Source organism: Cibotium barometz, chromosome 47, assembly GCF_041138505.1.
Source record: "Cibotium barometz isolate CiBa-2024 chromosome 47, ASM4113850v1, whole genome shotgun sequence".
NCBI classification, from domain to species: Eukaryota; Viridiplantae; Streptophyta; class Polypodiopsida; order Cyatheales; family Cibotiaceae; genus Cibotium; species Cibotium barometz.
In genome coordinates, this window is record NC_141092.1 from 9,245,592 (window position 1) to 9,269,507 (window position 23,916).

At 45.1% G+C, this 23,916-nt stretch overlaps 1 protein-coding gene across 3 annotated transcripts in view; it reads right to left on the reverse strand.

Annotated features, from left to right (window-relative positions):
- Window positions 1-23,916, reverse strand: part of LOC147611341 (uncharacterized) — a 115,462-nt gene that overhangs the window by 30,300 nt on the left and 61,246 nt on the right. For 2 of the 3 annotated variants that reach the window (XM_086784401.1, XM_086784403.1), the window contains exons 4-9: window positions 20,207-20,303; window positions 9,655-9,725; window positions 9,481-9,532; window positions 9,309-9,357; window positions 9,070-9,216; window positions 2,133-2,252 (exon numbers count right to left, since the gene is read on the reverse strand). In XM_086784401.1, the coding sequence (XP_086640527.1) occupies window positions 2,133-2,252; window positions 9,070-9,216; window positions 9,309-9,357; window positions 9,481-9,532; window positions 9,655-9,725; window positions 20,207-20,303 (536 nt within the window). Of the gene's footprint in view, window positions 1-1,583; window positions 1,991-2,132; window positions 2,253-9,069; window positions 9,217-9,308; window positions 9,358-9,480; window positions 9,533-9,654; window positions 9,726-20,206; window positions 20,304-23,916 lie in introns of those variants that run through there. The other variant, XM_086784402.1, reaches the window with a different exon arrangement.

Sequence of the window (23,916 nt, forward strand, 5' to 3'; positions counted from 1 at the left end):
GAAGAGAGAGAGATCGGCTGTGCGCTTACAGCCCTCCAAGGAGAAAAGCACGTATCTCTGCTGCATCTGCCCGTCCAGCCCTCCTTGCAGACCTGTCCGCTTCTCACCACAGAGAGAGAGAGAGAAAGAGCTGCAGCCTGGCTACTCCTTTGTTCAGCCCACCAGTAGTCAGGAGAGGGAGAAAACGAAGAAGCACCCCAGTCCCCTGGCCCGACCAGCCTGCCAGATTTTCCCACAAGCCAAAGCTCCTTTTCATCAAAAGAGAGGCGCCTCTTTTCTGCCCGCCACCCCCCCCCCCTTTTTTTCCAAAAACAAGAGAGAGAAAGAAATAGGCGCATCCTCCAAGAGAGAGTAGCCTCCCCAAAAATAGCCTTTTTGGGCCACCAAAGGTTATAAAACCTTTTTAATTAAAATCTCTTTGTCCCCTTCACACTTGGGGTTGTCCACACATGGGTTTCCTTTTCAACTCCAAACTGATGCCATTCACACTGTCCACCATTTCCCCGTGCCCACTTACATACTCTCGAGAGAAAAACACAGGGTCGTGACAGTTGTACAGACATATACATCTTTTTGTACCATATCAATATACTGAAAATACAGTTCACCTCTCTTCTCTCTGTTGTCTATTCATTGTTATTGCATTAATGTTCCTAATCAGTAGGCTTAGGGCTGGATCAAGTACAACAAGGCTTCTGCGCATGCAACATTGGTATCAGAGCATTCAAGCTCAGCCATCCAAGCACTCAGCTGTCCCAAGAAAGATGCACAAATCCATGGAAGAATGCAGCCAAGGTAGCATTTATGAGGTGGGTCTCCAACATGCAAAGCGAAACAAAAGCATTCCTTGGGAGTCAAAGGAGCATACCATTGGCTCTTAGATCAGTTCCAAAGGTGGAGCATCAGGCATGTTCATTCTCAGCAGGAGAGCATAGCCGTGTTAAGGGAAAGGGATTGCAAGCATGGGGACAAAGTGAAACAGAATTCTCTGACCAAACTTGGAGTGGAATCAGAGGAATGGCAAGGTTCTCAGTCAAAGTGTGAGAAGTTAGTCAGAGTCAATAGTCCAAGGAGGAAGGATGATACGTTTCCAATCCATCATCAAGTTTAGTAGGAGGGAATGTCACGTGCACAGCCCTAGACATGAGCTAACCTCAGATCTAATCCATGATTAAGGGAGCAATTCAGGGTGGAGATAGGACACTAGCAGGCTCAATCATGGAAGAAGCAGCAAGTCCACCAGTATCAGGCTTGAAGAAGCTGATCGACAGCAGGTGCTTTGGTATGGGTACCATAAGGACTGGCTGACAAGACTATTCCGAGCTTTTAGCATTTTATCTCAGTAATGGACCAGATGGAGCTGGCCGACAGCAATCGGCCAGGTTGCTGGACATTTGAGTGAGCCTATAAAAGGCTAGGCGATCATCGATCATAGGTCATCTGTTCCCCACTTGGGGGGGTAGGTCACAGTCAATACAAAGATAGTCCATTAAGTCATAATTCAGTCCACTTTTGGAAGGCCAAAGGCCAAAGCAAGTGTACATATACATCTTTTTGTACCATATCAAATATACTGAAAATACAGTTCACCTCTCTCTTCTCTCTATTAACTATTCATTGTTATTGCATGAATGTTCTTAATCAGTAGGCCTAGGGCTGGATCAAGTACAGCAAGGCTTCCGCGCATGCAACACGACCATATCCTGATATGACATCTCACGGGCTACCTTGAGAACATTGAGGGTCTCTGCATACTTTGGAATCTCTTCTATACTCGACAGAAGGATCGTATTTTCTCTCCCACACCAGATGTCTCACCCACTACAGGGCTACTTTGTGAGATGGTTTCATCAAGGTAGTTTCTCCTTTTTTTACCATGCTACAGTTACTTCATGGATTCATCGTCGTAACACTTTTGGTCTCATAGACCCTTTGCTGTTTTGCAAATTTGCAGACCTTACAATAACTTTCTTTTCTTTTCGTCTCTCCCCTACATGATTAATTGGCAACATTTTCATGATTATATCAACCATTGAAAAGTGATTTGAGACTCCAGCCGCTATGAGTCCCTAGCTAAACATGCATCGAAATATAAGAGCTCACTGATCTGTAAGCATTGTAGGCATACTTACATATCTAGAAGAGTTTGAGCCAGCATTTCATGTGTATTCAGTAGATGATTTATGTAAGCTTTGGTGTGCTTTATACATGTATAGCATTGGCAATCCTCAAGTATAGGTGACGGGTCATGTCTGCCCAAAAAAAAAGAAGAAGCAATGAGTCAAAAAATAAGGTTCATGCATAAAGGTCTATTTACACTACAAAATTCATAAAACCTACGTTGACATATGGGATCACATGGGCCATGACACTGATAAAGACATGTAAACCAACCTGCCATACATTTGAACGCAGTGTCCACACAGTGTTAGCCCCAAAAAGGGGGGAAAGCTTCCGTTTCAAGGTACAATAGACAAATAAAATGAAACTAGAGAGAGGGGGTTGTGCAACTTTAAGGAACAACTGTCTCACAAAATGGTTGGCTTGTTGAAAATTAATGCTCTACCCTCAGGATGTAATGCACAAGTTCTGGCTAGCTCATGTTCGTAAGGCCCCATTGATTACCTAGTGGCCACTGATAACTAAATAACAACTTGTTTCAAGCACGACATGTCCATTCTATTGCTTGGTTTTGGAAGGACATGATCGAGAGATTTGGGAATTCTTGAAAGCCCTTGTCCCCCCATGCACCCCCCAGCCCTCTCTCCTCATCTGTGAGCTCCCCCACTTTCACTTCTCCCTGCCTCCGCTCCCGCACCTGCGCTATAGCAATGCCTCCCTTCCCTCGCCATCCTCCCCTCCTCTTAGGCTCTCATCCTGCTTCCCACCATCACCCTCTCTATTCTTCCCTCTTCCAGGTTTGTGTCTGCTCATGCTTGCTCTTCATTTGGCTTTTGAGAGCAAAGCCCCTGGTAGTGTGAGGGTGAAACTGTTAGCACATTCATCCCCAGCTTCTGCCCATGTTTGGTGTCCCTTTTGGTCCCTTTTTCATGGCCCTTGATTGTGGGCTGGCCACCCCTTTTTTATATATTTTTCTGGGATTTTTCCCAGCCTGGATGTATTTTCCCCAGTCAGCCAGCTACATCATGTCCAGTCGGCTAGTATTAGCATGTCCAGTTGGCCAGCCCCTCTTACCTATAAATAGGTGGGCTGGCCTCTCACTTTTCCATCTTGCCTAGTCTTTCTTTTGCTCCCTCACTTATGAGACACTTTCTGTCTCTTGCTTGGGACTGTATCACTTCAGTATATTCAGCATAGTTGCTCCATATCTCTCTCTCTCTCTTGCACTCTCTACTCAGCACACTAGTGCTTAATTGCTTCCGCTCTATGCACTCATTCATGGTATCATCGCTCCCGGTTCAGCGATTCCCTCTACTGCCCCAGATTGTGCCCTATCTACAGCCCCTTCACCTCTGCGTTTTTCTCAGATTTGCAGCCCTCTGGATGCTGCGTTTTCTGGACAGTTGCTGCTCATTGGTTTCCCTTCACTTTGGCTTCATCACTTACAGCCTGAAGGTAATTCTCATCAGCGTTTTTTCCTTCTTGGAGTTTGGACCTAGGCGGCCTGTTTTTTCAGGACTGCAGCCCCTCTTTGGCTACATTTTCCTCTCCAGTGGACATTCCCTTTTGCAGAGGGGGTCTTGTGGTGGTTTTGGCTTTGGTGGCAACCTTGGTATCTGTGTGGTGGACACTCCTTCCGAGATTGTGCATATTTCTGAGATTGAGCCCAAGCTTTTGTGATGGCTGCCCCGACTACACTTCATATGTTCTCTAAGTTTGCAAAGTTGGATGGTTCCAACTACACTTTGTGGAAGGTGAAAGTGAAATCAGCCTTGCGTGGCGTGGATCTCTGGGATTGGCTTGTTACACCTGCCAATGCCACCCCTCCTACCCTTGGTTCCGGTGGTGTGACTTAGGCACAGATTGATATTTGGCAGGCGAATGATCGTCGTGTTTTCTCCTTTCTGATGTTGAACTCTCAGGATTCGGTTCTCTCTCATGTGCGTACAGCAGATGCTGCACACATGAAGTTTGGAAGGCATTTGCAAATCTCTACGAGATTGAGTCTCAAGGTCAGATTTTGGTGTTGGAAAAGCAGCTTATGAACTTGTCAGTTTCTGCCTTTCCATCTTTATCTTCTTTCATCTCGAAGATGAAAGACCTCCGGGACGAGCTTACTGTTTGTGGCAAGGATATCTCTACAGAGGATATGGCTATTCAGCTTCTCTCCAAGCTTCCAGAGAGGTTTGATGCTTATTTTCAGTCTCTTGTTTCTTTTCCTCGTCTTATTCCAGTTACTTGGGAGGAAGTTCTCCCCTCCATTATGCAGATTGAGTCTCGCTTTGAGGAGCGGACTGGCACCTCTGGTGGTTCCGATGGAGCTTTGGCTACGCGAGATAAAGGGAAGAATCAACAAAAGAAAGGGAAAGGGGGTTCTGACAAGAACTCCAAGGATAACGACAAGGATAAAGACAAAGACAAAAGCAGATCTTCTAAAAACAAGGACATTGAGTGTCATTATTGTGGCAAAAAGGGTCATAAATCGCCCCAATGTCACAAGAAGAAGCGGGATGAAGAAGCAAAGAACTCTTCCTCTACAGCGGTGTCTCAGACCAAGAAGGATGATGGTATTCTTCTATTAGCAAGTACTTGTCATATACTTGCTCTTGTGACTTCTCAGTCGCGGTCGTGGATTGTGGATAGCGGTGCTACTGCTCACATGACACCACATCGAGATTGGTTCAAGGACTTCACTGCCAGGTCAGGCAAGATCACTTTGGGTGATTCTTCTTCCGTGCCAATGCATGGACATGGCACCATCTCCATCTTCCGCTCTTCCAAGGACGAGGTACTTCTCTGACGTTCTGTACATTCCAGATTTGGCATTTAACCTTTTGTCAGTGAGTGCTCTTACAGCTCAAGGTGCGGAGGTGATCTTCTCTTGTTATGAGATTACCATTCGTGATAAGGAGACTGGTGGCATCTTAGCTTAGGGAGTCCAAGATGGTGGTCTGTACAAGTTGACCACTCTGCTTTCTTCTGGTTCTTCTTCTGCTCTTTGGCATGCTCGGTTTGACCATTTGAGCTATCAGCTTCTACAGCGAGCTTCGAAGGATGGGTTGGTTGAGGGTTTACCGACCATCAAGCCTCCATCTTCTGTTTGTTCCTCTTGTTTACAAGGGAAGCAACACCGAGCCGCCTTTCCGAAGGAGGCGACACAGAGATCTTCGACATCACTTGCTCTATTCATGCAGACTTATGTGGTCCTATGTGTACTGCATCTTTGAGTAAGGCATTGTACATGCTCGTGATGGTGGATGACTTCTCTAGATATACACGGGTCTTCTTTCTGAAGTCCAAGGATGAGGCTTTTCAACACTTTTGTGATTGGAAAGTTGAGGTGGAAAAAGATGCCGGTTCCTCAGTCAAGGCTCTCAGGACCGACAGAGAGGGGCAGTTTACATCCCAAGAGTTTCAGCAATATTGCAGGACCCATGGCATTCGGAGACAACTTACTACAGTATATACTCCATCACAGAATGTAGTTGCAGAGAGGAAGAACAGGACCATTATGGAGATGGCCTGTACTATGCTTGAGCATTCTTCATTACCTCAACGTTTCTGGGCTGAGGCGGCTTCCACTGCTGTCTACATTGTGAGCAGGTCTGCTACTGCTGCACTTCCAGATAAAACTCTATATGAGGCTTTCCATGGTGAGAAGCTCTCTATTGTTCATTTCCGTGTATTTGGTTGTTCGGCGTATGTACATGTGTCTAAGGAGCATCGCTCCAAGTTGGACTCGAAGTCTCACCACATGACTTTTCTCGGATACAGCACTGTGTCCAAGGCATATCGCCCTTATGATCAGTAGGCCGGCAAAGTTGTTGTGAGCCGTGATGTGGTGTTCAATGAGACTCCTACATCTTCAGAAGGGGGTGGTGAGCTTCTTCTTCCTCCGCCTCCTCCTCCTCCCTCTGCTTCTGTTACACCTCCACCTGTGGATTCTCATTCAGATGATGATGACTCCGCTCCTCTAGCGAGTTCGAGCAGATTTGTGCCTGGATGGTACAATCAGACAGTTCGTGATTCTGGGTTACGTGAGCTTCCTTCTACTACTCCGCTTGTTTCTCTCAGGCGATCTTCCAGAGTTTCAGGGAAACAAATTCATGAGGGCAACATGTTTGTTAACTATGCTCTTATGTCCTCTATCACTCATGGTCCTTTTGATCCCACTTCTGTGGACGAGGCTCTTTCACATGAGTCTTGGTGTCGTGCTATGCAGGCAGAGCTGGATGCTATTGAATGGAATGGCACTTGGATTTTGGTGCCTAGACCACTGTAGCGTAAGGTGATTGGTGTGCACTAGATCTTCAAATCGAAGTTCCAAGCTGATGGCAGCTTGGACAAGCACAAGGCGAGGTTGGTTGCCAAGGGTTATGCTCAGCGCCCTAGGGTCGACTTCGATGAGACCTTCGCTCCAACGGCCCGGATGACTACCATTCACACCATTCTTGCTCTTGCAAGACATCATAGATGGCCCGTATTCCAGATGGATGTCAAGTCGGCTTTCCTGAATGGAGAGCTTACACAGGAGGTTTATGTTGATCAGCCACCAGGATTTGTTGTTCCAGGCAGGTGTACCGGCTGAAGAAAGCTTTATATGGTCTGAAGCAGGCTCTGTGGGCTTGGTACCAGCAGATTGATAAGTTCTTTCAGAAGCTCGGCCTACGCCGTTCTCATGCAAATTCAAACCTTTATATCCTCCTTGAGAGGGGGTTGATTGTTATCATTGTGGTCTATGTTGATGACCTCATCTTTACAAGTTCTTATTCTGTGAGGATCCGTTCAGTCATGGATGCTTTGGAGACAGAGTTTGAGATGACGGATCTTGGCCTTCTGCATTATTTTCTTGGCTTTGAGATTTGGCAGTCCCCAAAGGGCATTTTCTTTTCTCAGCAGAAGTACACACGGGAGATTCTTGACAGATTTCAGATGACTGGATGCAAACCAGTATCTTCTCCTATGGATACTAGTGAGAAGCTTTCTCTTCTTGATGCTTCTCTAGGGTTTGATCAAGGACAGTATCGGGTTCTTGTCGGTTGTTTGGTTTGGTTGACCTACTCCCGATTGGACATGTGTTTCGCAGTCAGCTTATTGAGTTCTTTCTCATCCAAACCCCGTTAGCAGCATTGGCGGTGTGCTCTCAGAGTTCTTCGATACTTGCGTGGCACTCTGGACTTTGGCATCTTCTATGGCCAAGGATGCACTCTTCTTGGATGGTTTGATTCAGATTGGGCTGGAGATCCAGATACTCGGTGTTCGACCATTGGTTGTGTTTTTTCACTTGGGTCTGGAGCCATTTCATGCAGCAGTAAAAAGCAGCCTACTATGGCGCTTTCCTCTACAGAGACGGAGTATCGTGCAGTTTGTTATGCTACATGTGAGGCAATTTGGTTGCGGAGATTATTGAAGAAGCTTGGCTGTCCTCCTACCGAACCTACTCTTCTTTGGTGTGACAATCAGAGTTGCGTCGCCATCGCCAAGAACCTTGTGTTTCATGCTCATACGAAACACATTGAGATACAGTATCACTATGTTCGTGAACGGGTTCTTGCTGGAGATTTGTGTTTGGAGTATTGTCCTTCAGTGGAGAATGCTGCAGATTTGTTCACCAAGCCAGTTTCTCACGCTTCCAGAGTATGTTCAGCATCTGGTGCTGAGAGGGGGTATTAGCACATGCATCCCCAACTTCTGCCCATGTTTGGTGTCCCTTTTGGTCCCTTTTTCATGGCCCTTGATTGTGGGCTGGCCACCCCTTTTTTTTATATTTTTCTGGGATTTTTCCCAGCCTGGATGTATTTTCCCAAGTCGGCCAGCCCCCTCTTACCTATAAATAGGTGGGTTGGCCTCTCACTTTTCCATCTTGCCTAGTCTTTCTTTTGCTCCCTCACTTATGAGATACTTTCTGTCTCTTGCTTGGGACTGTATCACTTCAGTATATTCAGCATAGTTGCTCCATATCTCTCTCTCTTGCACACTCTAGAGCTTATTTGCTTCCGCTCTGTGCACTCATTCAGAAACCAGGGTTCGGGTGGGGGTGATGTGTGTCTAGATGAATCCATCCATTGACCTTCGGAACATGATTTCTTTAGAGCTGCATCTTCATGGTGTAGTTCCGGGTTGCAAGCCATGTGTCTAATCCCCCATAAAAGCACAAAGCAGTCACTTATGAGATTATTAACTTATAAGTGTTTATAACCTTAGGCCACTATAATCAGCCTGCTTTTCTAATCTTTTGGGCTCTCTGACCCATGATTAGTCCATCTAGCCCTATCAGGTACATAACAGCAGCTCAAGTTTAAGGCAAACCAAATGAGAGACTAAATTATTGAAATGAATGGAAGTACAAACTTCATAGCATATGAAAACCTTGAACACCCTAACCTTTAAAGGTGATGACATGGCATTGATAATATGTTACCTTAAACATCATAGACCTCTGGAACACCCCAGGTTGTGGTGCTTAACTGAGTTCTGAATTTTAAAATGACATTTACATTACCTCCTTCTAGAACCTAAAATGTACTTGTTTGAATATATCAACCATAGGCTATAGCAACCTAGTGTAAATACCTCACAACCACTCTTCAACCCTATTCCTATCCCCCTTGAAATTGACACTCGCTTTACCTTGATTTCCCTCTAATGTGAGACGAGATCCTCACACCAGTCTTATCAACGGACGATCAGGAATCTTTGGGTGTCAATAGGTTCAAGAAAGATGGGGACAAGCAATAGGTGAAACTCTGGTAGTTCTTGGGCTTGCAGATCCTTTCTAAACAAAGTCTCGTTATTTTCCTGAGAAGGGTTGTTAACCCCCTAGCTTGATTTGTTTCTTCGTTTAGCTAGCAGTGTGACCTGTTCTAGGGCAAAAATAAAGTATTTCTCAATCACGTGGATCCAAAAAAAAAAGAAAGTAAAATAGGAAGTAATAAAGTGGAATGGCACCTGTAGCTGAGCGCACGCAAGTTGATTTTAGTAAAATCAGACCCAATATCAGCATTGCCATTTGCTGAAATTCTATTTGCAAAACCTTCTTCCATCTTTAAGGGGAATACCAAGGCAAGGCCACCCATGGTAAGAACGTGTGGATATCTGATTTGCATTTAAGAATTAAGCATGGTGACTGCCCTATACTTGCACTGCCAGGATTTCAAGGGACATTACTTGAGCAGAAAAAAGGATACGTGCTATCAAACAGGTCGATGCCTGCTGATACTGCCTGCAGCACCTCCTCTGTCATGAAGTAAGAGACAGGCACCACTAGATGTTATTCTGGTCAAGTTTTATATTTGTTTCAAAGGTATAAACATGCTACTACAGACAATAGTTACATCTGCATGCATCCAACCCAATCACCTGGCATGCCAAGTCCACTTACATGGCGCAGCTTTTCATTTGGTAAGTTCACCTGTCACAAGCCAACCGCATAAATGATGAGGTTCTGATACTTAAGAAATGGACCACCCCTAAAAGCCAAAGAAAACAAAAATAAAAGGTTGAAAATCAAGGCAGAAAGTATTAAAAGGATACTATGATGGCTTCAAGCAGCAGTCCACGTTCTTCAGCACTTTCACCAAATCCAAAACCACACAGAGAGAAACCTGCACTTTAACAGTCAAGCACGTTAGTATGACATTCCATTAGATTGGAAATTTCATCATGACAATCAAAAATATGAATTCAGAAAACAAGGTTTGCACCTAAGGATGAAAGGTGGCCTCGATGAGCACCCACCCGTGTTAAGACCGAAGTCTAGCATGGCTGTGATGGCTTTAAAAAATGGGCTGCCTCGAGAGATTGCTCACGCACAACGTTACAAAGGAATATTTCTAAAATGTGGCACAAAGGCTGAGATTTGCTTGGAAAAATATGGGGGCTTCTGTGTTAAGTCTTGGGGATGCAGGCTGGCTGCTGCATGTCTTCTGGGTCTTGTTTGCTTCATATTCCTACTTCTATATGCAATCTCAAAATGTGCTTACACTCAATAGCCCCTGCAGGGCTCATCCTTTGACCTATCAAATCTAGCCCTAGCCCAAAATGTCTACATTAATCTAGTAGGAGGCAGTAATGCAGGTGACGTCTCCTCTTGCTTTACTTGAAGTGAGAGGAATGCCTCAATTACACCGTCTACAGCCAGAGATCAGGCATACAGAAGGCAAAGCAGATGCCTAAAGTGGGAGAGCACACCCCGATGGGAGCCAACAAAGTATCTTCCCGCAATCAACTGACCTAAAATATTTTAAATGATTCAAAGAAAGAAGTACGTTCTTGGCTTGGACATGCTTCTTCTAATGAAGCAACAAAGACGACGGGAACTTGCTGAGGAACGGAAGACAGCACAAAAAGCCAAACACACGGATGATGACGACTGGCGCCATACAAATGCGTGGCTCTGGAGCATCAACTAAGCTCAATCGGAATCCATGCAACTACCGCATCAGCAAATACTAGCAACCTTATAGGCCAGTCTGATTGCAACACTTCCCAAGCTGACACCTGGTCCTAGTTCCTCCACCACCGTTATCCGAGCTCAACCAAACATTAGTAAGTATGATGGTAAGTGTGATCATTCTGATACATCAATTTATTGCATTTTTTCTATTTGGCTAAGATTGCATATTCTCGAGACAAAGTGTTAGTATACACTCAATGCCCGCCTCTCAGCATGTATCTCACTTTGATGTATAATGCACATTTGTTAGGCCCCCATTATGAGGAGTACCCATGGTGCATATGTCTTTAGTGGGAACCCCGGCTTAGATGCCGATGGGGTCATCTATTGTGACCCCTGATGATGGTTAGTAGATGGTAAGGGGTACGAGCGTTAGTTGGACCTGGGGTATTGCCTCGACTGGGGGATCCCAGGGGGGCTAGCAACCCCCGTGGTGGGGGTTTGGAGGCGGGAGCCCCCGAGGCAACTGTATGAGGAATATTCCCTCGGATACCATGTCCATCATTAGTGGTCGATGGTCAGTGAGCCGCGTTCTTGACACATGGGCGGTGACCATGTCTACGCAGTGTAACCACCCTTGTTGTATACGTGTCTACCACACCGCCTACAGTACTATATATGGACATGGTTGCCATGAGCTAAGGCATTCCATGCTTGTGAGTATCCACCCCCTTCTACACTCGTACATCCTCCATCCAAAAGTTTGTCTAGATCGCCATCTAAGCTCTACTTGAGAGCGCACGGGTGGACAACACCATCACTTGTACCTCTTTGGTATAATTAGAATTTTAAATTCTCTCCATTGTGTATCTATTGCATAGTCTATTATTGTGCTTTGTCTTGCTATCTCTTTCCGCCGTGCCATATTCTTATACAAAGTCCATCTGGTAGCTCCACACCTCACGGGGGAAACTGTTACTTGGTGGCAACATTGGTCGGGTCCTCGTACAGATCCAACAACCAACACGACTCATTACGTATGGATACTTTTATGTCCAGCCTCAAAGCTAGGTTTCTTCCACCCCGATACATGACCAATTTAGAGGATGAGTTTTACAAACTCTCCCATAATGGGTTCTCCAGTGTTGACCTATTCCAACAAGGTCATTACAATGGCCGGCACAGCAGTTGGGGAAGACGAGAGAAGAAAAGTAGAAACAGTTTCCTAGGAGGATGGATACAAAAATCCGATTTCTTGTGTAGAATTTTAAGCCTCAGTCGTATGACCGGGCTTTGACTCTAGCTTAGAAGCAGGAGATGATGCCAAACGGAGGCAAGCCCCAAACCCCAGTAGCAGCAACAATCATCCCAGTTGGGTAACGTGTAACTCACAGTGGGTGCCCGAGGGACTAGGGCCTTTGACACACTTGTTGATACCATCAATGCATATTAAAACACTTAAACATGGCCAAAGCCTTAACACATATCCATCATCACTTTGCATAAAACATAAAAGTTGGACAAAACATCCACAAATGCTGAAAATGGAGCTTGCACGTGTGACACCGCATAGAGGCCGGAATGGGCCAACCCCCCCCTTGGAGTATTTTATTACCCAAGGAGAATAATTTCATGTACAAGCTTTGAGGGCCTTACTCTCCCCACGGGAGATGCCAGATTATTCCCACGAAAGGGAGCAGCCATTGCTGACTCAACAGACATCATGTTGTTCCTGTTTGGAACGAGATTGCTCTTCACTGAGCAAGAGAGTCACAAGGTTGTCAAAAGTGACCGCATTAGGTGCATTGCCAGCCAACAACCGCAAAGTGGTACCAAATGTCTGATAAGAGTCAGGCAAATTACGCAAAGCTGTCTGAACAAGATAGCTATCTGTCAAGACCTCATCAATGTTAATGAGCTGCTCTCGTAGGTCTTTCAAATGTGTAAGATACTGATCGATAGAGTCACCTTCAAGCATGCGGTCAACTTGCCCCGAAGGTAAGCTACATTGCGATCTAAATACAACGCTGCCAAGGTATCCCAAGCACCCTTTGCAGTGGTGCAAGAACGAATGTGCAGAATGATATGCCTGCAGCACGAGAGAGCAATCAATGCATCGGCCTGAGCATCCCTAGCATCCCAAGTACGCTACTGCTGAGTAGGAGGTAGACCTGCAGGAGGGTGAGCGGGAATCACTTCACCTTCCGCTGGAGGTGCAAGAGGACGCTCCTCAGTGCCATCCACATATAGCCATACATTCTTGGCAACCAATACATGACGCATCATATAAGCCCACATAGGGTAGTTATCCCCATTGAGCTTGTCCTCTTGAGATAGCATTCCAAAGAGGTCATTTTTATTGTTGGCCATGTTAACACAGCAAATCTATCACAAGTCACCACGAGTAGGCAATGCCCAACAAAACCGTAAGAGCGCAAGAGATAAATAGCAAGATAATCAATGGATTGAAAGGGAGCTCCTTCACCACGACAAGTGTACTGCACGATGATGCAAATCTGTCAAAGTGTCCACAATGGCATACATATACTGCAGCAAATCACAAATGTATACATGTGCCGTGAAAAACACATGTAGCATGTGCAAGTGATTGGAGGGTTCGTATGCTAGTATGAGATCTCTGACAAAGTTGGTATGGGGATCGTTTAGCTTGACTCGATGAACACAAGATTGTGAGAGTATTGCACGAGTGGTCGCACAACCGAGACAGCCAAGGTGGATTTACATTCGCATGACTATGGTTGAGGGGTGGATGCACGAGTGATGTTTATCATTGCATGACTTCAACCTTTACATGCTTTACATGAGACCTGTATTGACTATCTTGTTTACCCATGGCTCGACGTATAGATGTACTCATGCAAGGAGCTAATCGAACGATTGATCACAACTCTTGGATGTTGGATCTTGATAAGTATTTTACTGCCATTTGACTTGGCAGAACTCTCACAGCGTTGATGAAGTAAGTTCCCATAGGACTGGGTTGGAGACCCAATTCCCGTGTAGAGCCTATCATGTCTCGTCATATGACATGAGTCTACGCTGGTGACACCGGATTGATAGTCTTTTGAAGCTTGTAGGACTTAGTCGACTTGTGATTGCTCGCAAGGCACATAGAGTTTGGTATGATATACTAAACTGTGTAGCGATATAGTGCTACTGTAGTTCAAAGGTTATTTTGAGGTTGTCTTTTGGAGCTCTGTGTGGTATAGAATTTGCATTCCACCTTTTAGTTGTGAATCCAAGAATTCTGATTTTGCTCTTAGAGAATCGGATTAGTTGATGAGTCGCCTCATAGGGATTCTGTAATAATTCCAGTAGCCTATATCTAGTAATAATTCCAGTAGCCTATATCTACTATAATTCCAGTAGCCTATATCTACTATAGATGTTCCAAGCTAGCTTAGGTAAGGGCTAGGGAAATTAAGTAGATGCTATGTTGGGGATTACGAATTCGAGGTTAGACTTAGGACATGAATCTAATAGAAGGGGGAGATAATGTTACGTCCCAAACACGGCCATGAACCAGTGTTAACCAGGGTTAGAATAACCCACGGTTAAGGGATAAACTAACTTGTGGGGTTAGGACTTAGCCGAGCACTGGGAACAATAGGACCTGCCCATAGGGCTAAGTGTTAGCAAGGATGAGGTCTGAATTGGCTTAGAGTCAATTAAAAGTAAGCCAAGGGCTAAGGATGGCTAAAAGCTTAGTAGTAATTATAGCAAGGTTGTTAATATATAAGCTCACTTATGATTATTATGAGGATCACTTGCGGTGGTGGACCTTTGCTTGGACGAGTAGGACCTCTACGCCAAAGTAGTTGAAGGTGGGCAGGCGCACTGGTGGTATGGGATGCCAAGGATTGGTTTTGTCGGGGCCTGGCTAACTCATAACAATTCGATCTCAAGCTCGAGGGTGACTCTGGAATGGAGCCTATGGCTAGGAGGTGAGTTGCTAGCCACAATCTATCGCAATCATCATCGATTTAAATTCGAAGCAGATTACTTCTAGCCCTATTAAGGTTTCCAGGTATGTGGTCCTTCCATGGTTCCACATGTATGAGTGCCAAAGTTTGTGCCGAAATCTCTTTTGAATCATGGGGGTGATGTCATAACTCTCCCAGTGCAGCCTAAGTGTAGGAATCCTCTCAATCTGTCCAAGTAAAACGAGCCTAGCATTACGGACATTGAAACCGAAAAAAGGCCCGAGTGTAGGAGTCCTCTCATCCTGTCCAAGTAAAAGGAGCCTAGCATAATGCCGAAAAAAGGCCGACTCTTCATACGATTGGTTGCATCAATCCACTCCCACTCACCAAGATCCCAATGAAGATATCTTATAGGACATCCACCCAACAACCATAAGCACCAAGACCCATGGGTCATAATATCATGCAGAGGGTCAACATGCCAGTGGTTTCCTAAGCGACTAACTACTCTCAGTCGATGAAGGACAGTGCCAAGGATAATCTCCCATGTGTTAGATTTCAACAATCTCTATCCTGGCTGGATAGAATAAAAAACACGATCTCCCTCCTTATCCAGCAAGGCTAACACCTATAATGGCACTCCTATCTTGGAGAAGACACCTAGCCACCTACGATGATGTTGATCGGGCAATGTTCTAGTAATCTACTCATAAGGTATAGCTGCATCAATTTGATTGATCTCTAAGACTCCCTCTGAGGTGCTTGGTTGATGATGCAAGTCTCCGATCCATAGGAATATATTTTTTAAGTCTTCCAAGCAATAACTGTCGATGCACATCTCTCCCATAGGAATATTATTAAAAGTCTTCCAAGCAATAACTGTCGATGCACAACTCTCCCAGCCTAGCCACCGCATATATCTAGACGCACCCAAAGGTCACCCAACCTCATCTCTCATGAGGTCATTCCACATAATGGGTTGTCTATCAGCCTCATCCTCTGATCTGGGAAGCCTCATCTCAAAAAAGGTCTCATGCAGCTCCAGGCTCTGATAATGGTAGCTATAAGTGGAGAGGAAGGTGTCCTATACTTTGCCTCAAGAAAGATGAAACATCAACTAAGCATCCAATCATGAGGTGTACAACTGGAAATGTGAAACATAAAGAAATTCTTTCAAGGCTCAATGCCAAGAAGGAAACCTCTGAGACCAGTGATTTGCAAAGCAAGGCTCTGCACTATATATCCAGAGCTACAATGTTCAGTCCCCCTTCTTGTCTAAGGTGTATAACAGTCTCCCAAGTAATTTTGGCCCCGGTGTCTAAGGTGTATAACAGTCTCCCAAGTAATTTTGGCCCCGGTGTCTCGTGTACCATCCAAACCTCAACAAGAAAGTGGCGGACCAATCTCCACAACTGGCCAATGCATCCAGGAGAGAAGCACCAACATGAGGCAATGAACCAGGTTGAGGCACGCAGTACTTGGTTAACCATCAAGGCTCTCGAGGCTAGATCCAATCTCCTAGAACTCCAATGGAGAAGTTTATTCCTTATGGTCATAAGTATTGGTGCAAATTGTTGTGCAACCGATATATCAACTCCAACTTGACACCCCAAATATCTGGGAATACAGCCTCTATCAATCCAAGTAAATCCAATTTACTCTTTGCGAGTCACTAATCCAAACACCAACAGACTTATGCCGCCTCAAGGAACATAGCATATCATCAGCAAGCTCAGAGCTTAAAAGCTTGTCCTCGCTGCGCAAGGGCAGACTCAAACCAGAAACTCCAACACGGGAGTGAAGGAAGATGCTCATAGCCTCAACAACGATGAGATATAACAGGGGAGCTAAGGGGAATCCTTGTTGTACAGAACGAGAGGTCTGGAAGTGATCAGCTCTACCACCATAGGCAAGCACACTACTTTGAGCATCCCGATACAAGTATGAAACACCTCTGATCCAGTCCCGAGAAAACCCCATGCATCTAAAGGTTCCTTCAAGGAAATCCCAATCAACTCTATGATATGCCTTCTCAAAGTCTAGCAAAAAGATGGCCAGGGGCTGGTTGCTAAGCCTATTCAACCACCTCACAAAAAGAGAAGATACTATCAAAGATGCTTCTTCCTTGAAGGAACCCATTCTAATTATCATGAATCACATCATGCAATACTCGCTGCAGCCTCATGCTTATCACCACCTTTCGGGATAAGGTGAATAAAACCAGTAAGACAAGAAGGCATACTCCCTGTGTTCCACATCTCCTGAAGGGCCATAGTGATATGCTCCCCAAAGGCATCCCAAGAAGGTGGGTGAAAGGCCATCATCCCTTCGACACTTACCCTGAGGTAATGCATGGAGTGCCTGGCTGTACTCCTCAACGGAGATGGGGGCATCAAGTGAAGTACACCGGTCCTCCGTGACCATGATGCAAAGTAGCCCAAACCTTCCATCGTGCTCTATACCTCTGGGGGGCTATGGGCCTCACTAGTAAGAAGCCGACAATAAAAGTCAAGAGGCAATCTGCCTCACCATAGAAGGATCCGAGTGAATTGTGCCCTGAGTATCCCGCAATTACCTAACACTTTCTCTGCTATGGGATGGGCCATGAGTAGCAAAGAAGTGTTTATTGCATATGCCTCCCATTTGGGTCCAAAATGACTCTTGGGCATGGTAATGATACTCTGCTCTCTGCTCCAGGGCATCCTGAAGCTTGGCCCTAACAAGACATAAAGTATCGGTAATCCCTTGGGCATCGGGATGCTTTTCATGTTCCCTCTGTAATGCGGATAGCCTACATCTGATAGCCCTCTCATGGTCAATGATCTTGTGTCCTAAGTAAGGCTATCATGTGGTAAAAATCACTGACACGTTGCAATGTAGATGCCACACTCTCTGGGGCATCAAAAAAGTCATTAGACCTCCATACATTTATCACCTCCTGCGAAAGCTCTACACCTCAGTAGAAATGCTCAGGAATACGCACACGAGGGGTACAGCCATGGTATCTTGGATCTCTAATACATAAACCACTGAGATTTGGAAGTGCCAGATGCTATAAGTATATGTCCTCCCCTGCCAAGAAACCAATCATCAACATAGAAGCCATAGATGCAAACTGCATCCTCCTCCTATTAGACCAAGAAAAGAGGAGAGAGGATGGCCTCCTGTGAACACCATCCTCAAGCCAAAAATCTCTGCCATGAAGAGAGAGAATAAACCTCTCCCAAGAGGCCCTCTCAAGTGGGTGCCCCATACCCACATGTCCTCTTTTATCTGCTGGGAGCTCAACCATATTAAAGTCACCCCCAATGATCCAATGATCATTATGTGGAAGCAAATCAGTGAGGGCCTTCCAAAAGGAATCCTCTCCCCTCTATGATTAGAGCCTAGAGGTGCATACATGTTTAGAATACGAATGTGTCGCCCATCCTACATAATGATGATCAACTGCACTCTAGCAGGCGAAATGACACCATGGCCAATGATGCAAGGTAAGATAGGGGCTGACACTGAAATATATAACCACCTTCTGTCCCTGCAACTCCTGACCAAAAGGTGTGACCGGATAATAACTTGCCAGATCTACCACATTGGCTTGCATCAAGTTTATGCTCCTGCAAGAGTAAAATATCCATAGGACCTTCCGTGACCCAGAGTGAAGCTGGTACTTGATAAGCTGTTTCCGATGACACGGAAAAACACCACCAAGTCCCTGTAAGTTCCATGAGACAATCCTCATGAAGACAAGGACTGAAAGTTACGACCAGATCTTGTGGTCGATGTAGAAGGACCCCCCTTTGAGGCGGGAGCACATCTCACATAAGTGAGGGAGGGGAAATGCTCCAAGGAGAGGTCAGAGGTCCACCTCTCCTTCCCATTCCGGGGAGAAATCCTTTCCCTTCTCAAGAATGGGAGAAGGGGAGCGTAATGTATCAACATCATTGCCATCCAACTGCAATGCATAGTGTGATGTATCATCATCATTACATTCCAGCTGCATTGCATCCTCATCACCATGACAACCCAATTGCAAAGCATCCACATCTTCTGCAGAATCATCAGCATGTGTAGCTAGGGATGCAAAGGGGTTAGAGTATTCCACTGTGTGCAGGAGTGCCGGTGCAGATATGGGGGTCCGGGGATGCCTGCCATCCCTAGCCCCCATCGTTGTGTAGTATGTTGAGGTGCAGAAGCGACTGTAGGGGGAGACATCTAACGAGCATGTCCACACCACCTCCTAATGCAACACCTCCTAATGTGGCCTCTGGATCTAGGACAATCTCTAGCAAGATGAACCTATTGTTGGCAGCAAATAAGGCATTGATCTGCTCTGCCACCAATCTCCTTCCTCTGTCAAAAATGTGAGCCATCCGGTCTCTGTAACAAGATGTATCCATCAATGATGGATGGGTCAAGAACAAGAACAAAAACTCGGGGTACTCCATCAGAAATGACAGTAAAGCAGCAAGACTTGACCAAGTGTAGCTCCTATTGAAGCCAACAGCTTCCAAAAAACCCGTGGAAGAGCAGGAAATCTGAGAGAAATTGGAGTAAGGTCTTGATCCTCTGCCACAGGAACAAAGTCCAACCAGTTCTTGAAGAAGAATAATTTCCATGGGCTTGGGCTACCGGCAAGTGCCTGAGATGTGTCTTCTGAGGAGTCAAGTCAACTTGGAAGAACCCTCGTCCAAGTAAATGTGCATCAAGAAAGTGCACAGCCAGTTCCGACAGGAGGGCTGCCAGAAGCCAATCTCTAACTTGCAGATAGGTGGGGTGAGAGCCATAGACTCTCCCCATGAGAGTTGTCGTCATTTCATTGCCGATGTCACTTTCGAGGATGAGAAGCTCTTGTGAAAATTTGATAGTTCTCACAGCCTGTGGGAGTGGAGAAGGATTGGCTTGGGCAGAAGCCATAATGCCAATCAAGGGTTGGACGGCTGACTTGAACACAGTAAGAAATTTCCGTATGCTGACGCAAGCAAAGTGGGAAAGGCAGGAGAAAGGACTGGAAGGCGGAGGTGCACTGGCAGGCAAAGATGAGGAGGGCAGGGTGAAGGAAGGGCTGGATAGCAGGCTGGATGACGGGCAGGGCGACGTGAAAGGCAGGCAGGAGGAAAAACGTGCTGAGCGAGGAGAATGGCAGGCAGGAGAATAAATATGTAGAGAAGAGGGGGGTGAAGGAGAAATGTGCAGCAATGAAGGGGGGGCCTCTGGCCGCTGGGTGACGGGCAGTCAGAGAGGAGGGGGGGCGAGTTGAATGGTAGGTGCAAGCAAGGAGGTGGGTGTGCAGCAGCAGTACAGAGGGCTCCTAATTTTCAATGCAAGTTCTTCTTTGTCCATCCGGGGGTAATTCAGTGCCTTCCGTACAAAAATTAGCAAAGCACGTGAAGCTTGGGTGTAAGGAGCAAGCTGTACCAGCCAAAACTATAGCCAAGGTTGGCCATCCTGCCCTGTGCACTGGAGATAATATGCTCCACATACCTCCCCTCCAATGGTCATTTTTAGACAGCAACCCTACATTTAAGGGGAAGAATATTGGCCTAGATTCTTGGGAATATTCTCTCCTCGATCAAATGAGAGCCCAATCTTCTCCATGCAACCAAAAGAAATCACTAAGCAAGCAGAGCCCAAAAACTACCATTTGATGAAAAGACACCAAGTGAGCTGGCAGGTTCCGTACAAATTATTTCTTTAGAGGGTGCCACACTAAATGTGTACTTTGACACACAACTATCTTTAATTTTACCTGATACATCACGGTTTGCTGTCTCTTGAGCAGAATATCTTCTATCTTCAACAGAGGCCCCACCAACAATACATCCTAGTCCATTTTTGATCTCCATCTGCAATCGTACAAACCTTACAAATCAAGTAATTTTTGTTTCCCACAATTCAAGCTTTGAGCTCACATCAAGCAACCCAAGCATTGTGAAAGACTCTGCAGAACTAAGCTGAAAGCATGCAAATTTTCTTTCTGAATAACTTTTTTCCCTGCCATCTTGAGTGTCTACATACCACCCTTATTTTAGAGGTCTTTCTAATAAGTCTCGACAATGTTGCTCCTCTCCAAGCTGAATCCACATCATTACTTAGTGCACTCTTCTGTAATATTTGAGATCCATCCTAGATTATGGCTCATGACTTGTGGAAGTGACTACGGGTTTTCTTCCAAGGTCTGAAGCAGATGGCACCCTTGGGCAAGGAAGGACTCTAGAACTCATCATCATTAGCTTTGTGGACTGCATACCTACAGATATCCAAGGTGCCGCCACAGCATTGGCAGCATAAACTATCCTCAAGAACCTCTATCAGAATAATACTTGGGCCTGTGTACTAACTTTGCAAGCCACCTTCACAATCTTAGGTTGGAAGAGGGCGGTTCCATGGTAGAGCACCTTGTGAAGATGAAAAAGACTTGCGGGATCGGCTCATAGTAGTTGGTGAAACCATTGATTCACAGTCCATGGCTATAAGACTCTTGAATATGCAATACGTCTTCATTCAATCTTGTGCTACCACTCGCACCTTTGAAGAGTTGAGCAGCTTGGTGCTTCAACAAGAAGCACGTCAGAAGCGGTTTCAGAAGAGAGATGAGAGTGCATTTGTGGTCAAGAAGAAGGGCGGCAAGCCCGTTGGTGATCAAAGAAAAGGCAGAAATTCTTCCAAAAGAAAAAGGACAAAGTATGCTTCTTTTGCAAATAAGAAAGGTTATTTTGCAAAAGATTATTAGAAAGGCATACGAGAGGATGAAGAAGCAGAAGGCCGAACACATTAAAACAAAGGCCAGCAATGTTGCAATAATACAGGGGTAGAATTGCTTCCTTAGCATCTGGGGCTTCCATGTTGATCTCTAGAGCAAGGGGTCACTGGATCATGGCAACAGGGCCACAGCACACGTGAGATTGGTTTGAGAACCTTTCTCCAAACATCTTTAAGAATGTGAGGATCCGCCATAACTCAAGGTATCAGCGAAGGACAATGGCAAGGTTCCCCTGCGTGATTGTAGACATGAGAAGAGGTCCATCAAAGATGTTTTGTTTGTTCCTAAAGTCTCTAAAAACCTTTTATCTGTCACGGCTTTTACCAAGTAAGGAACCAAGGTGGAGTTTGATAAGTGCACCATGGAAGTAAGAGACAAGACCCAGGGGAGGTTCTTACATCAAATGTTCCAGATGGTGGCCTCTATAAGTTTACAACTTTTCTTGCCCAGGCCACTGACAATGTCAAACAGTTACGGCACCACAGGTCCAGACATCTAAGTTACTCCACTCTTGCACAAGTTTACTCTTACTCTTTGGTTGAGGGATTGGGTCAGTGAAACATCTACCGCTTGTGAGGCCTGCATGCAAGGCAAGCAACACCCGGAGGCGTTTCCAAAGGAGGCCAAGTATAGGGCCAAGGAACCCTTGGAGATGGTACGTTCTAATATTTGCAGTACAATGAAGAATAAGTCTTTGAAAGGTGCAATTCAATTTTCTCTATTACTAACCACTTCTTGGGAAAAACATGTACGTATTTTCTAGAAAAGTGAAGTGATGTTTTTGACAAGTTCCGTAAATGGAAGGCCGAAGTGGAGGATCAGTCGGAGCACAAGGCCAAAGTTCTCAGATCGGATTGGAGAGGTGATTACAAGTCTACACAGTTTGCACACAAAATAGCATCCGAAGACAGTTTACCACTTCTTACACACCATCTCAAAATGGGTAGCAGAGAGAAACATTGAGTCCATTATGGAGATGGCTAAGGCCATGCTACACAACAAGAACATGCCATACACATTTTAGGCAGAGGCAGTTGCAATGGCAATCTACATCCCGAACCGATCCGCAACAAAAGCAATAAAACGGCAAGACTCTCTAGAGACCCTCGCAACTAAAAAACCTTCACTTTCTCATCTGAAAGTTTTTGGTTCAAAGGTTATATTCACATAAAAGGATGAAGCTAGAACCAAAGTCCAAGAAGTATATTTTTATTGAATGCAGCTTGCAGTCAAAGAGCTTTAGGTTCTATGATCCGAATGCCGATAAAATTATTGATAATTGTGACATATCTTCTAGGAGAGACCAATTTTCACTTCAAAGGTGGTAGGCATACCAGCCTTCACACAGCAAGATAATCAACCGCACCAGGAGGAAGAGACAGATGCCCCACCAGAGAGACAGGAACCAAGGAGCCTCACAATCTCATACCTAGGTGGTTGTACCAAACACTTAAAGAAGTGTAAGTGCTGCATCTTCCTAAAAATGGCAGAGATAGATCGAGACGGTCAAGGTGCATCAAGGAGAAGAATTCAAAACAACAGACTCACGAGAGTCACTTGGTCAGTTATGCGTTGATGACACAACTCATGCAGGTCTTTGAGCCTAGATCACTTGACGAGGCCCTCAGTCGAAAGAAGGGCCCAGCAACAATACAGATAGTAAGCTTGATGCCTGTGAAAAAAACCACATTTGGGAGCTGTTTCATAGACCACCTAACAGGAAGCTCATAGAATTCAAGTGGATCAAGTGGGTGTTAAAGAAAGTATCACTCTAATGGTGTCACCAGCTTGACCCCTTGCTTGGAGATTTACTTCGTACAAGCTTGGAAGTGTATAAGCATTAAGCGTGTTTGCCTCAAAATGACTTGAGTCTTGCATGCATAAACTTGTTTTTTGTTGTGGACATTACCTGGATTTAAAAGCCTGTGAATGTCCACGGGGCCAGGGATGTTTAGCATAGTCACAAGAAACATTTCGAGGTTTTTGGGGTTTTGTTTCGAAAGGTTTCGTCCCTCAGCTAAGAAATCGCAAGGTTTCGAAAAATCAATAATTTCATAAAGTATTAAATACTTAAAGAACTTATAGTAGCCATCTAAAAACATAGTATAATGATGAAAAAATGGTCTCTTCTCACACATCTTGGGGAACCATCCTTCTTTTGGTGAGGCATTATGGCAATTTTACTTGCTTAGATGCCACAAGTAGTTCAATCAAAGACTCTTAAGAAATTGAAGAAGAGAAGGTAGAAATTGGGAAATATTTTAGACATTGAAGGAAGAAAAAGGGGAAAGAAGAGAGGAGAAGAAGAGAAAAGGAAAAGAAGAGCAAGGGAGAAGAAGAGGAGAGAAGAAGAGAACGGAAGAAGAGGAGAATGAAGGAAGGAGGAGTAGAGGTGAAAGAAGTAGCAGAAGATGGAAAAGGGAAGGAGGGAGGTAGGAGAAGAAGAGGGAAGGAAGGTGATGAGGAGGATATGGAAGAAAAACAAAAATTTAAAAATCCCAAAAAAATTAGGGGGGAAAAAAACAAAACTTGAAATTTGGGTGACGTACTGGAGAGGTTTCGAGGTTTTTAAAAACTGTTTCAAAGTTTTGAGGTTTCGAGGTTTCGAAAGCTAGAAACAGGTTTTTTTGTTACTGTGTACTTAGGAAGTTGGAACCCCCATGGACGCATTTCCTTGAACCTGTATTGGACTAAAA